General features: G+C 38.3%; 1 protein-coding gene across 7 annotated transcripts in view; it reads left to right on the top strand.

The window, feature by feature from the left end:
• ZNF638 (zinc finger protein 638) overlaps positions 1-14,619 on the top strand; it is a 97,221-nt gene that overhangs the window by 14,007 nt on the left and 68,595 nt on the right. For 3 of the 7 annotated variants that reach the window (XM_054548067.2, XM_063713609.1, XM_063713611.1), the window contains 2 exons: positions 3,175-4,693; positions 10,291-10,352. In XM_054548067.2, coding sequence (XP_054404042.1) covers positions 3,377-4,693; positions 10,291-10,352 — 1,379 coding nt within the window. In that variant the 5' untranslated portion in view covers positions 3,175-3,376. Of the gene's footprint in view, positions 1-2,848; positions 4,694-10,290; positions 10,353-14,619 lie in introns of those variants that run through there. The other 4 variants (XM_063713613.1, XM_054548071.2, XM_054548072.2 and 1 more) reach the window with 2 other exon arrangements.

Here is a 14,619-nt window from a genome sequence, read left to right as displayed (position 1 = left end):
CCCAGGCTGGCCTTGAACTCCTGGGCTCAAAGCAGTCCCCCTGCCTTGGCCTCCCAAAGTATTGGGATTACAGGTGTGAGCCACCTGTATTTTTTTTTGTAGAGACAGGATTTCATCATGTTGCCCAGGCTGGTCTTGAACTCCTGGGCTCAGAGCAATCGGCCTGCCTTGGCCTCCCAAAGTGCTAGGATTACAGGCATGAGTGAGCTACCTCACCTGGCCTCTGATAGACTTTAATATACTAATAGACATTGTTCCCCTCTAAAAGGCAAGTATGGTGGCCTTCAAACTTTCTTGGCCAGGGAACATCTTTGTAGAAGACCACTCTTAGAGTACTCTAGTATTCTAGAGAATACAGTTCGTCAAGGGCAGTTGTCTTAACCTTCTGTAAATGTGTACTTGAATCATTGTAATGCAATGTTGGGCACATTAGGAAATACACAGTAGATTTTTGCCTTTAAGGAATTTAAAATGGAGATTGTTCCAAATGATACTTGTTCACAATTCCACTTAGTAATTAAATCACTCTGATTGAAATTTGTTCCTTTGCTGTTTTATTTTGGGGGAGAAACATTAGTTGGAAGAGCTTGTGCTTATGAAGTTATAAGAGGAGTCTTCACCAAATGGAATAAGTGCTTCAGAAAGCATTGTAATAACTAGATGATAAACTTATTACATAAGCAATGTGTATCTTTTAGGATTCGGTGAAGACAGTTGTTTTTGGAAGAGATTTTATTATGTAGAAGGTAGGCACAATTTCATATGATTCATGATTATTTAAAAAGACCGTGAGTTTGTTATAAATGAACTTTTTAACAGAATTTGGGTATCATTGTTTGGTAAGCTTGTGTCTGCAGCTTGTATCTGGTGAATCAAAAGCCTATGTATTTGATATATTTTTGTGTTTCCTTCTAATTTGAAAATTAACCTGTGCATGTTACTAATGAGTACTTTGGATGTGACCATTCAGATAGTTTAACAAATATTTGAGGATCTCTTGAGTAGGAGTAGGGTTTATATGCTTGGGGGATAAGACTTAGCCATGAACATAAACCTTCAGTTGACATTAGGTTGTTGAAAAAGACCATGTGCGTATGAGTGCAAAAACATAAGATAGTAAGAATCCAAAAATGGTGCAAGCAATAAAGGTTATTGGATGCCGGGCAACGTGGCTCACACCCCAGCACTTTGGGAGCTCAAGGCAAGTGGATCACTTGAGATCAGGAGTTTGAGACCAGCCTGGCCTACATGAGAAAACCCCATCTCTGCTAAAAATACAAAAAGTTAGCCAGGTATCATGGTGGCGCATGCCTGTAATCCCAGCTACTCGGGAGGCTGAGGCAGGAGAATGGCTTGAACCCGAGAAGTGGAGGTTGCAGTGAGCCGAGATTGCGCCATTGGACTCCAGCCTGAGTGACAAAGCGCATCCCTGTCTTTAAAAAAAGAAAAAAAAAAAGGAAAGATTATTGGAAGACTCACTCTTGGCATTGGTAGTCAAGGGAGGTTGAGTGGGGGTGACCTTGAAGGATGAATAAAGTCAGGTGAGCGTCCAGGGCAAGGTTTGTTTTTGATTGGAAGAGATGAAGAGAGTTGGGAAGAATAGGAACAAAGGCATAGCAAAAATACCTGTCTGATAAAATTAGAGAGATTGGTTAGATTGGTTGGACCTTAAACAATAAAGCTAAGAAATGAAGGGAATGAGATATTTGTGGATTTTTGAACAGAGGAGTTGTGTGGTGAAAATGTCCTTTTGCAAAGGTTAAATGTGGTGGCAGCATGCAAAATGATTGGAAGGGAGGGTGTTAACCAGATAAAGACCATTTTCCCAGCCAAATTAACAATTACTAACATTATATATAAATAGAGAAAAGTGTATAGTAAAGTAATGGATGGAATTGTGGCTCGAACCAGACAGTGATGGTTAGCAAATAGGATCCATGATGTTGATTTTTATAACAATTGTAGATGCCTCAAGACCTCACATTTTCCACCATGCATTTCAATCACACATGAAAGTGAGGTCCTGATAGAAAGCACCAGCATAGTCTATATGCTCATAAATTTTTTAATTGCAGGAGGAAAGGCAAGTTATGTGGCTGCTGACCTTGGTCCTGAATGGTAGCTAAAGTACTGTTTTCTGAGAAGAGTGTTGAAGGGGGTAGTACAGTCTGATGGGCTGGTCAGCAACCGGTTTTAACTAATAAAGTGCCTGGAAACCGTAAGATACTTTTGCTCACATCTGTTAATGGTTAAGAGCACAGATTACTGGACCAGATAACCTTGAATACAAATCTCAGCACAATCACTTTTCTTTGTAAGTTACATTACCTGTGTGTGCCTTAGTGTCTTTCTCTGTAAAACTGTACATATCTCAGGACTGTTGTGAGCATCAAATGACCCATTCCATTTAAAGTTCATAGAACGCTGACTGACACATGGACAGTGCTCTATAAAGTTAATCATTATTGTCATCCATATATATTCATCTATACTGCGACTATGGAGGGAATCCAAGGGAAGGGTTACTGGTTTTGTTATGTATTATGTTCTATGTTATAACGAATTCCATGCCATTGCATACTATTTTCTTAGACTCTGTAGTCAAGTTATTGGCAACAAATTTTTATCTTACAAGAAACAACTATTTAATAATAGGAACGTAAGTGTAGTTTAATTGCCCTATGGGATTTATTAGATGTCAAGGCTGATTCCAAGGAAGATTGTGTTTTACAAAAATGGGTCTTTTAGGCTTACAGTTCTTATTTTCATTATTTGTATATGTGATAACATGCATATTAAATGTGTGCATTTATAAGTATTTTAATGCCTTCATGTTTTTTTTCCCCAGTATTACAGCGTGAAATAAATTCCCAGTATTTTTCAAGATTATGTAAAAGGAGTTGTAATTACTGCTCAGCACCTAGGACAGCACCCAGTGCAACACAGTGTACATGAACTCTGGCTTGAGGTTTGGGGCTTGTGTTCTGCATTCAGGAAAGAAAAGAAGAGAAAGTTTTTGGGAAATTTAAATCCTCGTAAGCCCTTACTCTAAAAGTATATGAAATGCAGAATGGTTTCATGGCTTTATTTCAAAATGTTTTACACTGGCTGTAGAACCCACTTCATGAAGTAGTTTGAGTTAAAATGATCTAATATTTGTGTTTTAACTTTCAGCTTTGTGTTATTCTTGGAAAATTTCGCACCACTTGTGAATTCCTTGAACCTGGGCATTGCAAACCCACTTCTGTTGGGCCCATCTCCTTTGCACTTTGCTCAGATTAAGACTCAGTTGGCGCTTCAGCAGCTGAATGCCGTTGCCTCACATGGTTCAACACCACCTTATACTTTATTAAATCAGGCTTTCTTGAAAATAGCCATGTCGAGACCCAGGTTTAATCCTCGAGGAGACTTTCCACTTCAAAGGCCACGAGCACCTAACCCTTCTGGGATGAGGCCTCCAGGACCATTTATGAGGCCTGGATCTATGGGTCTCCCAAGATTTTACCCAGCAGGGAGAGCACGTGGAATTCCACACAGATTTGCTGGCCATGAATCTTATCAGAACATGGGGCCACAGAGAATGAATGTTCAGGTAACTCAACACAGAACTGATCCAAGATTGACCAAAGAAAAACTGGATTTTCATGAAGCACAACAGAAGAAGGGGAAGCCTCATGGTAGCCGGTGGGATGATGAGCCTCATATATCTGCATCAGTGGCAGTGAAACAGAGTTCTGTAACACAGGTTGCAGAGCAGAGTCCCAAAGTACAGAGCCGCTATACAAAAGAGAGTGCCTCAAGTATCTTAGCAAGTTTTGGATTATCTAATGAAGACCTAGAAGAACTTAGTCGCTATCCTGATGAACAACTAACTCCTGAAAATATGCCATTAATTTTGAGGGATATAAGAATGCGAAAAATGGGGCGCCGATTACCTAATTTACCTTCTCAGAGCAGAAATAAAGAAACACTTGGTAGTGAAGCAGTTTCAAGTAATGTGATCGATTATGGGCATGCAAGCAAATATGGCTACACAGAAGATCCACTTGAAGTACGTATTTATGATCCTGAAATTCCAACTGATGAGGTCGAGAATGAATTTCAGTCACAGCAGAACATTTCTGCATCTGTTCCCAGTCCAAATGTGATATGTAATTCTATGTTTCCAGTTGAAGACGTATTTCGCCAAATGGACTTCCCCGGTGAGTCCTCCAATAATCGGTCCTTTTTCTCAGTTGAGAGTGGAACCAAGATGTCAGGCTTACACATTTCGGGAGGACAGTCAGTCCTTGAACCCATAAAATCCGTCAACCAATCCATTAACCAAACAGTTAGCCAGACAATGAGTCAATCTCTGATTCCTCCATCTATGAACCAGCAACCTTTTTCGTCGGAATTAATTTCATCTGTAAGCCAGCAAGAGCGGATCCCACATGAACCTGTGATTAATTCATCTAACGTACATGTTGGATCAAGAGGAAGTAAAAAGAATTACCAGTCACAGGCTGACATTCCCATTCGGTCTCCCTTTGGTATTGTGAAAGCATCCTGGCTACCAAAGTTTTCACATGCTGATGCCCAGAAGATGAAGAGACTTCCAACTCCTTCTATGATGAATGATTATTATGCAGCATCTCCAAGAATATTTCCACATTTGTGTTCTCTGTGTAACGTAGAATGTAGTCATTTGAAGGTGAGTGTTTTTAAAAAAAGATCACTGTATAATGATGCTCAGCGCCCAAGTTTTCTCTAAATTCCGATATGTATGCTGCTGTTAACTAGGCGTTAAGGAAATGGCAGAAGGTAATTTTAATTGCAACCTCAATACATAGTTGTAATCTTAAGTAGCCCTGGCCTTAGTACTGAATTGAGTGTTAGGCTTACTGTATTCCTATGACTGGGCACACCATATTTTAGTAGTTTGTCTGTTTATTTTGAACTTTTAGTTATCCCACTTACGCAACATAAAATTTATGTAACATAAGCTGCATACTTACAAGACAATGTCACATGGAATCACCTTTCTCTAAAAGGATCTGTTAGTATAAAAATACAAAGAGACGGTATAACCCATTTGTAATGCACACATTTAAGAGACAGTATATTATAGCCTTGCACATATATACCTGTCTTGGGATAAAGACAATTAATGTTGATTTAAATATTTCCTGACTTTATGTAGACTAGTGATTTTTAGTATTTTTTGAGAAGAAGCTTTCTAAAATAACTTCATAGCAAAAATAAGTCAAGGTGCAGTAATTATTCTGGGACCAGCTGTGGACTCAGAAAATAGTGTAAAATGATAGAAATTTGTAGAGAAAAATCTTTAAAAACTAAAGAAGATTTAGGTACTTTGATAGTATAGTTGGAAGTATTTTGCGGAGGTAGTGAAGTGTACTATAATGTAGAACATACTGTTCAGTCGTAATCATTGGTAGATTTGAGCAGGAATTTCCAAGTAAATTTTATTTACTTATGTATGGTTGGCAATCACTGTTTCTTCTATTTACTAATGTGATTTATAGATTTAGATTGTAAAGGGTCAGAAGGGAATATACTAACATGGGAAAAAGCTTTGATTCAAGGCCATGGCCTGGAATTGGTTGTATACTTAGGCTTAAAAATCTATGTGTTAATGCTCTTGTTCTTTTCTTCCAGTGCTGCCTTTCAATTTTCTTTTCATTATTTACTCACTAGGTTTTCGTCAACATGAATCTGATAATTAGATCTGTTGCTATTTTCTTAAGGTTAATTCCAGCAAAAGAAAGCAGCATTCTACCCCATTTTAGCCAGATGAGCCAAATTCTATTAAAATAATAGTTGCCTTATTCCATCAGAAGGGATAGCAAAGTCCTTACAAGGGAAAGTCTTAGAATAATTCATATCACCTAATTGTAATCTGTAAGTAGTCCTGGCCTAAGTAGTGAATTGAGTGTTAGTCTGTCTGTATTCTTGTGACTGGGCGTACTACATAATTTTTTAAAATTTATTTTGAACTTTTAATTAATCATAATGAATCCAAGAAAATACATCTTTAAATAAAGAACTTGAAGTTTTGTATTCTGTAGAGTAGAAAAGGTGTGCATTTAATTTAGTATGTACTTACGGATACCAGTTTTGTACTTGACTCCAGTTAGGTACTGGGGCAGAAATGAGGAACTGTGTAAAATTTTAGATGTTATTAAGCAGTTTATTCAGTCTTATTGAGGAGAAAAATTATGCCCCCAAGACATTTAAAACAATTAGAAGGCAACAAGTGGTTTTGTGATTTATTTAACTTGTTTGGATATGCTGTAGGGGACAGAGATTTCTATCTTGATTGCAGGCATGTATCACTCAGGCCAGCTTCATCAATTTACCAATTTAATCATTACCAATTTGCCAATTTAATTATTTTAACTATTGTATTTGTAGCAGTATGTGTTTAAAAATAAGTATAAATATGCATGCTGACATAAAAAGACTTTTACAGCCTAGTTAGACTAATGGAATGTCAGTTACTAAATGCACTAAGTCTGTCTTGACTAGAATGATGTGGGAGAGAAGACTTCATGGAGTAGGTTGAAGATGGGTCTTGAATTGAGGCTTTAGATATGCCTGTATAAAGAGGAGGAGGGGACCAGGCACGGTGGCTCACTGCCTGTAATCCCAGCACTTTGGGAGGCCGAGACGGGTGGATCACCTGAGGTCAGGAGTTCAAGACCACCCTTACCGACATGGTGAAATCCTGTCTCTACTAAAAATACAAGAATTAGCTGGGTGTGGTCATGCGCACCTGAAATCCCAGCTACTCAGGAGGCTGAGGCAGAGAATCGCTTGAACCCAGGAGGCAGAAGGTTGGAGTGAGCCGAGATCGCGCCACTGCACTCCAGCCTAGGTGACAGAGCGAGACTCCATCTCAAAAAAAAAAAAAAAAAGAAAAAAGAAAAAGAAGAGGAGGGTTGGCAACAACATACAGAGAGGCAGAGGTCCGGAGAGAAGACTACATTTCATTGTGGTAGGGGAGGCAGGTGGGAAAGAGTGATGAGCCATGTTAGAAATAAGTATGAAAGGCCTTGAAGAGCTAGCCTAGGAGTTTACACTTGAGGTGAGAGGCATTAGAAGGCTAAATAAGTTTGTTGATAAGTGACATGTTGGAAGTATGTATTAGGGAAATCTGACTGAAATATGCAGGGTAAATAGAAATGAGATGATATGGAGTAGGACTTCCACTTGGAATCTTCTTTAATTGTTCAAGTATAAGATGGTAAAAACCTAGAAAGCTAAATAAGTTTGTTGATAAGTGAAGTAACATGTTGGAAGTATATATTAGGGAAATCTGACTGAAGTATGCAGGGTAAATAGAAATGAGATGATGTGGAGTAGGACTTCCACTTGGAAGCTTCTTTTAATTGTTCAAGTATAAGATGTTAAAAACCTGGGTTAATAGGATAAAAGTAAAAATTTGAGACGAAAGGAAATCATTTAGTCATCATTAGAGCTCACCTAGATTGCCATTAAAAAACACACACACCTTTTAACAGCACAACACAATGGGGCTCATCTAAGTAATGAATTTTTCACTACTAAGTGGCCAAATGATAGGGATTTCTGAAGATGGATTTTGATGGTACACACTGCCTCTCGTTTCTGTGATACATTTTGCAGCCTCGTAAGTGTTCCTGTGTGTGTATATATGACATAAATATGAAGCCAATAAATGTAAATGACCAATTGTAAACTTTTTCCTACTGAGTAAATCTGACAATATGTATATTCCCCACCTTCGAATCTTTGAAACTATAGCTGTGAAGATGTACTTTGAGAACGTGAAATGTATTTGCTTGTTAAATTGGGGTTCAGATTTTAAAGGAGAAACTTCCCTTGGTTTAGGAGCTGTGTCATAATGACTGAAATAATTCAGTTTGAGAAAGTACCGACAATAAAAAACTGTTCAGAATAGTGAGTGAGCCCTGATATGAGTAGATATTTTCAGTTTCATTCTGAGACTGCCTAATTCTGTACAGTCCTTGCAGCATTTCCTGCTAGTAGGTAATTATCACTTTTTCTCTGGGGAGGCAGTGCTGCTTTTGGACTATTATCTACTGTGGAAACTATTACTAGAGAGTCTAGAAGTTGGGGTGGGATGGGTGTGTTTACTGAGCTTAAAGCAAGTAATGTCAATTTGTGAAGCAAGCCTAAGAGAATGTGTGTATGTGTGTTGAACTGAGAAGAGTATATCTTAAATAGGGCAGCCATCATCTTCAGGTGATAGTTGCTGTAAGAATGATATCCTGTATTACTGTATCTTCCTATTTTTTCAAGAAAAGCTGGAAATCTGGACTTGGGGGTAAAAATCTCTGGATTATTAAATGTTGGCAACGTATTCAGATAAAACACTTTATGGTTCAAATAAATCATGCCCAACCCACTGCCTGCACCAGTGTGTCTGTTTGATGTAAACAATGTCCAATTAATATTAAAAATATGGGTTTCAGTACTACTAGAGACTCTTCTTCTAGCTTTCTGTTTGTATTATTAAACAGGATGTACAAACATTTCTTTTTTGTAGTCCACAATCAGTTCCATGGCTTAATGAAATAGTTTAGGATTTGTCATACCTTGTTGCTGAGTTTAAATTGATGCTGAGCATTGCAAAGCAGTGTACCTTCTTTCAGATAGTTCTTGCCAAGGCAGAATCCAAAATTATTGTCAACCGTGGTTTTAACTGTGGAAACTTCTAATGACCTAAACTAAAATGTATTTCAAATGGAAACAAATAATAACATTTTCCTTAAGCAAAGTGTTGAAATACAAAGTTATTTAGTAACTTTTCTGCCTTTCCAAATGCTGGAGGAACAGTAAAACATTGAGTAACATACATATTGCTTTTAACTAATTGTTTCACCTTGGAAACTGTATCTTTGTAAACTGTATTGGCTTTTTTTTTTTTTTTTAACCAGATGTATCTTCCAGAGTTATTTATGCGTACATATTGTAATTTTAGGAAAGATTTATTTGTAAATGAAGTAATGTATAAGAAAGCATTTTGGGCTGGGCATGGTGGCTCATGCCTATAATCCCAGCACTTTTGGGAGGCCAAGGCAGGTGGATCACCCGAGGTCAGGAGTTCGAGACCAGCCTGACAAACATGGTGAAAACCTGTCTCTATTAAAAATACAAAAATTCACCAGGCTTGGTGGCACATGCCTGTTAATTCCAGCTACTAGGGAGGCTGAGGCAGGAGAATCGCTTGAACCTAGGAGGTGGAGAGTGCAGTGAGCCGAGATCGCCTCATTGCACTCCAGCCTGGGCAGCAAGAGTGAAAGTGTCTCAAAAAAAGAAAGAAGGAAAAAAAAAAGCATTTCGTTAATTGTAAAGCTCAAAGCTCTATATGTAAAGGATATTGTATCTTTGAAATGTTGTTACTTTTAAATTTTGAAAATAGATTTGATGAGTAGCATTTTTCCCCATGTTTTTCCTAATCTTATTTGCCAATGTAGTGAGTACCTTGTATGGAATGGTACTGGTCTATCAGGTAGCATTTTTATTTTATTTTTATTTTTATTTTTATTTTTTTGGAGACGGAGTCTCGCTCTGTCACCCAGGCTGGAATGCAGTGGCGTGATCTCGGCTCACTGCAGGCTCCACCTCCCGGGTTCACGCCATTCTCCTGCCTCAGCCTCCCGAGTTGCTGGGAGTACAGGTGCCCGCCACCACGCCCAGCTAATTTTTTGTATTTTTAGTAGAGACAGGGTTTCACAGTGGTCTCTATCTCCTGACCTCGTGATCCGCCCGCCTTGGCCTCCCAAAGTGCTGGGATTACAGGCGTGAGCCACTGCGCCCGGCGGCATTTTTTGATTGTTGATATTGTTAGCGTGAATTTTAGAGGTATTTGTCATTGAAGTATTGTATTTTGAAGATGCTGTTTCACAGATACCATTTTATTTATAGATTTTTTGGTGTTTTCTGGTGTGTTGTTTTTATATTTGCAGTAAGTTTTTTCTGATCCATGCTTTTATTTTCTCCAAGTTTATATATTGATTTCAAAATGAGCATCCACGGGTATGATTTTTAAAATGTTTTCTGTACTAAAATATTTTCAAATGGGATCAGTGAGATATGGTATTAAGTGCATTTCTTTCAAGGCCTTTAATTTTTGTTTGTGAAAATTTTACTGAGCAGCCAAATGCTATTTATGAGTACGTTTGTTTAATTTTTGAAAAAAATACTCTGTCTTTTTTAAAAGCCTAATTCATTAGTCAACATGAGGAATATTCTAATTTCAACACTTTTCTCCTTTTACAATAGGATTGGATTCAGCATCAAAATACATCTACTCATATTGAGAGCTGTCGACAGTTACGTCAACAGTAAGAACATTTTTTTCCTTTATTATAGATAGCATATTTACAAAATAGTTAATGTTCAGATGTGACTTAAATACCTTTAGTATAATACTTTGGAGAAAAATATTTTTGGAAAGCTATTGTCTTTTAAAAATACTAGTTTTGTGGAAGTATATTTAATATTTTTCCAAAATGGTAGAATTCAGTATATCCTTTGACACTTTTCTAACTTAATTCCCAATAGGTAAACTTTTTATGTCGTTAGTTCATTCTTTGCTGGCTTACCTTCCCCAGGATCTTTTATCTATATCAGAGCAGGTATCCTTTCTTCTCCTATCTCCACCTCTTCCCATAGGACAAGTAACTGAAAATCAGTGCAAACCAAACACCAGTATTTAATTTTGGACCTAAAGCTCTTCTCTGACTTAGAACCAGTTTTCAGAATATACCTTAAGTAAGGGATGGACAAGCTAGATGTCTTGCTTCCTTAACTTTGGCTCTTCAATTCTTCCCCCTTTTTCTTCTTAAAGACAGGGCACCTGTGAAGGTTTCCCTACTGGCCATAGAGGTGAAAAAGTGTGATTTTAACACTATGTTCCTGTATCTCTTGGAGTAACATCAAATTAAACTCTGTCTTCCCTAGTACCATTAAACAGTTCCTAGCCACCAGACTGAGAGTAACGTGTTATTGGGCAAATGGATTTGAGATTATTATTGAGAATCCTTTTGGTCGTAAGTGATTAAAGTTGCAGATTAGTTGGAGTGGGTCATGACTGTAATCTCAGCACTTTGGAAGGCTGAGACAGGTAGGCTTGCTTGAGCTCAGGAGTTCAGCCTGGCCAACACAGTAAGATCTTGTCTCTACCAAAATAAAAATAAAAAAATCAGCCAGGCATGGTGGTACACATCTGTAGTTCTAATATTTGGAAGGCTGAGGTGGTAGCATCACTTGAGTGCGGGAGATAGAAGCTTCAGTGAGCCATGATTGTGCCACTGCACTCTAGCCTGGGCGATAGCCTGTTTCAAAAAAAAAAAAAAAAAAAAAAAAAAAATTTTTTTTTTAAAGTAAGAGAATTTTTAAGCTCACTTAACTGAGAAGCTTAAATGAGGTTGGTGGTTCTATTAATAAGTTTCAGGAGCAACTGTATTGGAAGCTCAAATAAAAATTCGTGTCAGAAGTACTTCTTTCTTAGCTGTTGTCTTTTGCATTGGCCTTATGAAATCTTGGACACACTTCTTTCACATAGCAAAATGGACCCTACGGTTCTGGATGTAAGTGATCTGTATAGCTGGCATTTCTAGGAGTTGTTTTTGTTGTTGTTTTTGTTTTCCTTATCCCACCCCTCACCCTGTGACACAGCCTCGGGTGGTTCTGAGAATATATGCCTCTCCCGTCTGACCTTTTTTCTTTAAAGCACTTCTTTCTCCATAACTCTGGCAAAAGTCCTTGTTTTGACTCTTTTGGTTCAATTTTGATTAGTTGTCCATCCCTAAACGCATTATAGTGGCTGTGGGAATAGGGTAGTCCATCTCGGTTTGCGTCATATGTCTACTCCTGGTGTTGAGAGTGAGATAATTGTCATCTGGATCTTATGCACTAAGACTGGAAATTGGGGTTACTATCCTATATAGATGCTGTAAAGACAAACATAGGTTATCATGGAGAGATAATTTGTTACCTGAGTTGGATATGCCTTACTGCCACTGTAAGGAATACAGTCGAAAATCGAAAATCTCTCCTAAGCAACGTTTTCCCACAGGTACCCAGTGGGATGTCTTAATTCTTATGAAGGTGAATTTTTAGTTGGGTGGGGGTGAGTTACTTATTTCAGAGAGTCATTCATGCTAGTAAGAGGATTATAGCTACGTTAATTTACTTGAGCAAACAGCATGTATGTATCTATTAAAGCCTTTAGTGTAGGTAAGCCTATTATTTTTTTCATACACTTAGGACCCTGATTTAAAGCATTTGCTTTCCATGCCTGCTACTTTAATGTTCTACTCTATTTATTTTTTAACCATATCAAGTGTATTTTGGTTCTCCACAGAGATGAATAGAGGAGATATATATAAATATAAGCGTACCTCCTTTTATTGCACTTCAATTTATTGTACTTCCCATAATTTGCCTTTTTTACAAATTGAAAGATTGTGGGAACCCTGTGTCAAGCAAGTCTACTGGTGCCATTTTTCTTTTTGTTTTTTTCTTTTTGACTTAAACTGGGAGAGAATAAATTTCTATTTAGAGTCCAGAAGTCTGAAATCATGCTGTTAGCTGGGCCACCTTTCCCTTCCGAGGCTCTGGGGGAAAATCTGTTCCATGCTTCTCTCCTAGCTTCTAGTGACTGGGGACAATCGTTGACATTACTTGGCTTGTAGCCCATCAGTCCTATCTCTGCTACTGTCCTCACCACCACCTTGTCTTCCCTTAAACCTCCCTATGCCCTGCTATTAGAAAGACACTGGCTATTGGATCTAGGGCCCGTTGGATAATTCAGGATGATTTCATCTCAGGAGTTTTAGTTTGATTACATCTGCAAAGATCCTTTTCCAAATCAGGTAACATTCACAAGTTCCAGGGATTGGAACATATATATGTATGTATCTTTTGGGGAGCACCATTCAAGAATGCATTTTAATCAGTTTCCCCAATACCAAATTGCTCTCATCTGAGCCTTGAGCAGTGCTTTTGCTGCCAAAAGCTATCAAGAGCTGAAGCTGAAAATGAACAGTGTGTGTATTAGCACCGGTATGCTGGTAAGAACTGCAACTGGATATATCCTTCGATCTGGCATCCTCTGGGTCAGTTTCCACTTTTTCCCATTGCGGGGCTTAAGGGTTCTTTTCGTTACACAGATAGCTGTGGTTTGAAATTTAAAATAACAGTATATCTTTCCTAATTCTCCAGGCTGTGTCTCCTAACCAGGCCTCATGATGCTTTCACAGTTTCTTACCTTCTGCACATTTTTCTTCACTCTGGCCTCACTCTGATCACAATGGCAGATTCAGGGCCTCCCTCTTCCCTTGTCTACTGGGCCAGTCAGGACTCTTTCCTGTCGGTGCCATTTTTCTAACAGCATGTGCTCACTTTGTGTCCCTGAGTCACACTCATAGTATTTCAAATTTTTGCATTATTACTATACCTGTTATGGCAATCTGTGATTGGTGATCTTTGATTTTGACTTGCTGAGGGCTCATGATCAGTATTTTTTAGCAATAAAGTACTTTTTAATTAATGTATGTACATTTTTAAAAACATGCTATTGTATAGTTAATACACTGGCACAGTCTAAACATAACTTTTATTTGCACTGGGAAACCAAAAAACTTATGTGACTCGCTTAGAACTGAATCTTATGTGACTCGCTAGAACTGAATCTACAGTATCTCTGAGGTATGCCTATGTATTGATATATGAGAGGGGATTTACTAGGGGAATTGGCTTACGCAATTATGGAGGCTGAGAAGTCCCACCGTATACTGTCTGTGTGTTGAAGACTCTGGGTTTCTGGTAGCGTGGCTCAGTCTAAATTCAAAAGCTTCCAAACCAAGGAAGCTGATAGCATAATTCTCAGTCTGAGGCAGAAGGCCCTATAGCTCCAGGAGCCTGCTGATGCAAGTTGCATAAGAACTTGGAGTTCTGATGTCCAAGAACAAGGAGGAGAAGGGCATCCCGCTCTGAGGGAAGGAGGGGTGGAGAGAGGGAATTCCATCTTCTTCTATCTATTTGTACCATCTGGGCTCCCAGCCTATGCATGCGTGATGCCCGCCCACATTGAGGGCAGATCTTCCTTACTCAGCCCACTGACTCACAGACTAATCTTCACTGTAAACACTCTCACAGACATGCCAAGAAACAATGCCTCACCAACCATCTAAGCATCCCTCAATCTAGTCAAGTTGACACCCAAAATTAACCATCACATTCAGGTTGTATGCACTTGAATTATTGTTTCATGACTTTCTCTCCACTGCAAAATAATTTAATAAATAAATTAGATTTGGTTAGGTGCTTGGGATCTGCAATCTTTATTCTTTTAAGCTGTGTTATGGGGATATACCTTCTTTCTACTCATTCCTCCATTGATGTATATTTAGATTTTTCTTATGGCTTATTCTCTCTGGCTTTATTGGATCTTTCTGGATTATGACACGAGTAGTTGAGGAAAGATACAGTGCATCAGAATTTTAGTATTAAAAATAGGTAATTATGCTATGTTTATTGTGTGCTGGGCATTCTTAGTGCTTTACATAATTGATTTAGTCTTCAAAACCATCTACGAGGTGTTAA

The sequence above is a fragment of the Pongo abelii genome, chromosome 12 (assembly GCF_028885655.2).
Source record: "Pongo abelii isolate AG06213 chromosome 12, NHGRI_mPonAbe1-v2.0_pri, whole genome shotgun sequence".
Classification (NCBI taxonomy): domain Eukaryota; kingdom Metazoa; phylum Chordata; class Mammalia; order Primates; family Hominidae; genus Pongo; species Pongo abelii.
The sequence above is the reverse complement of the archived record's forward strand: the minus strand, read 5'-3'. Positions and strand labels throughout refer to the sequence as shown.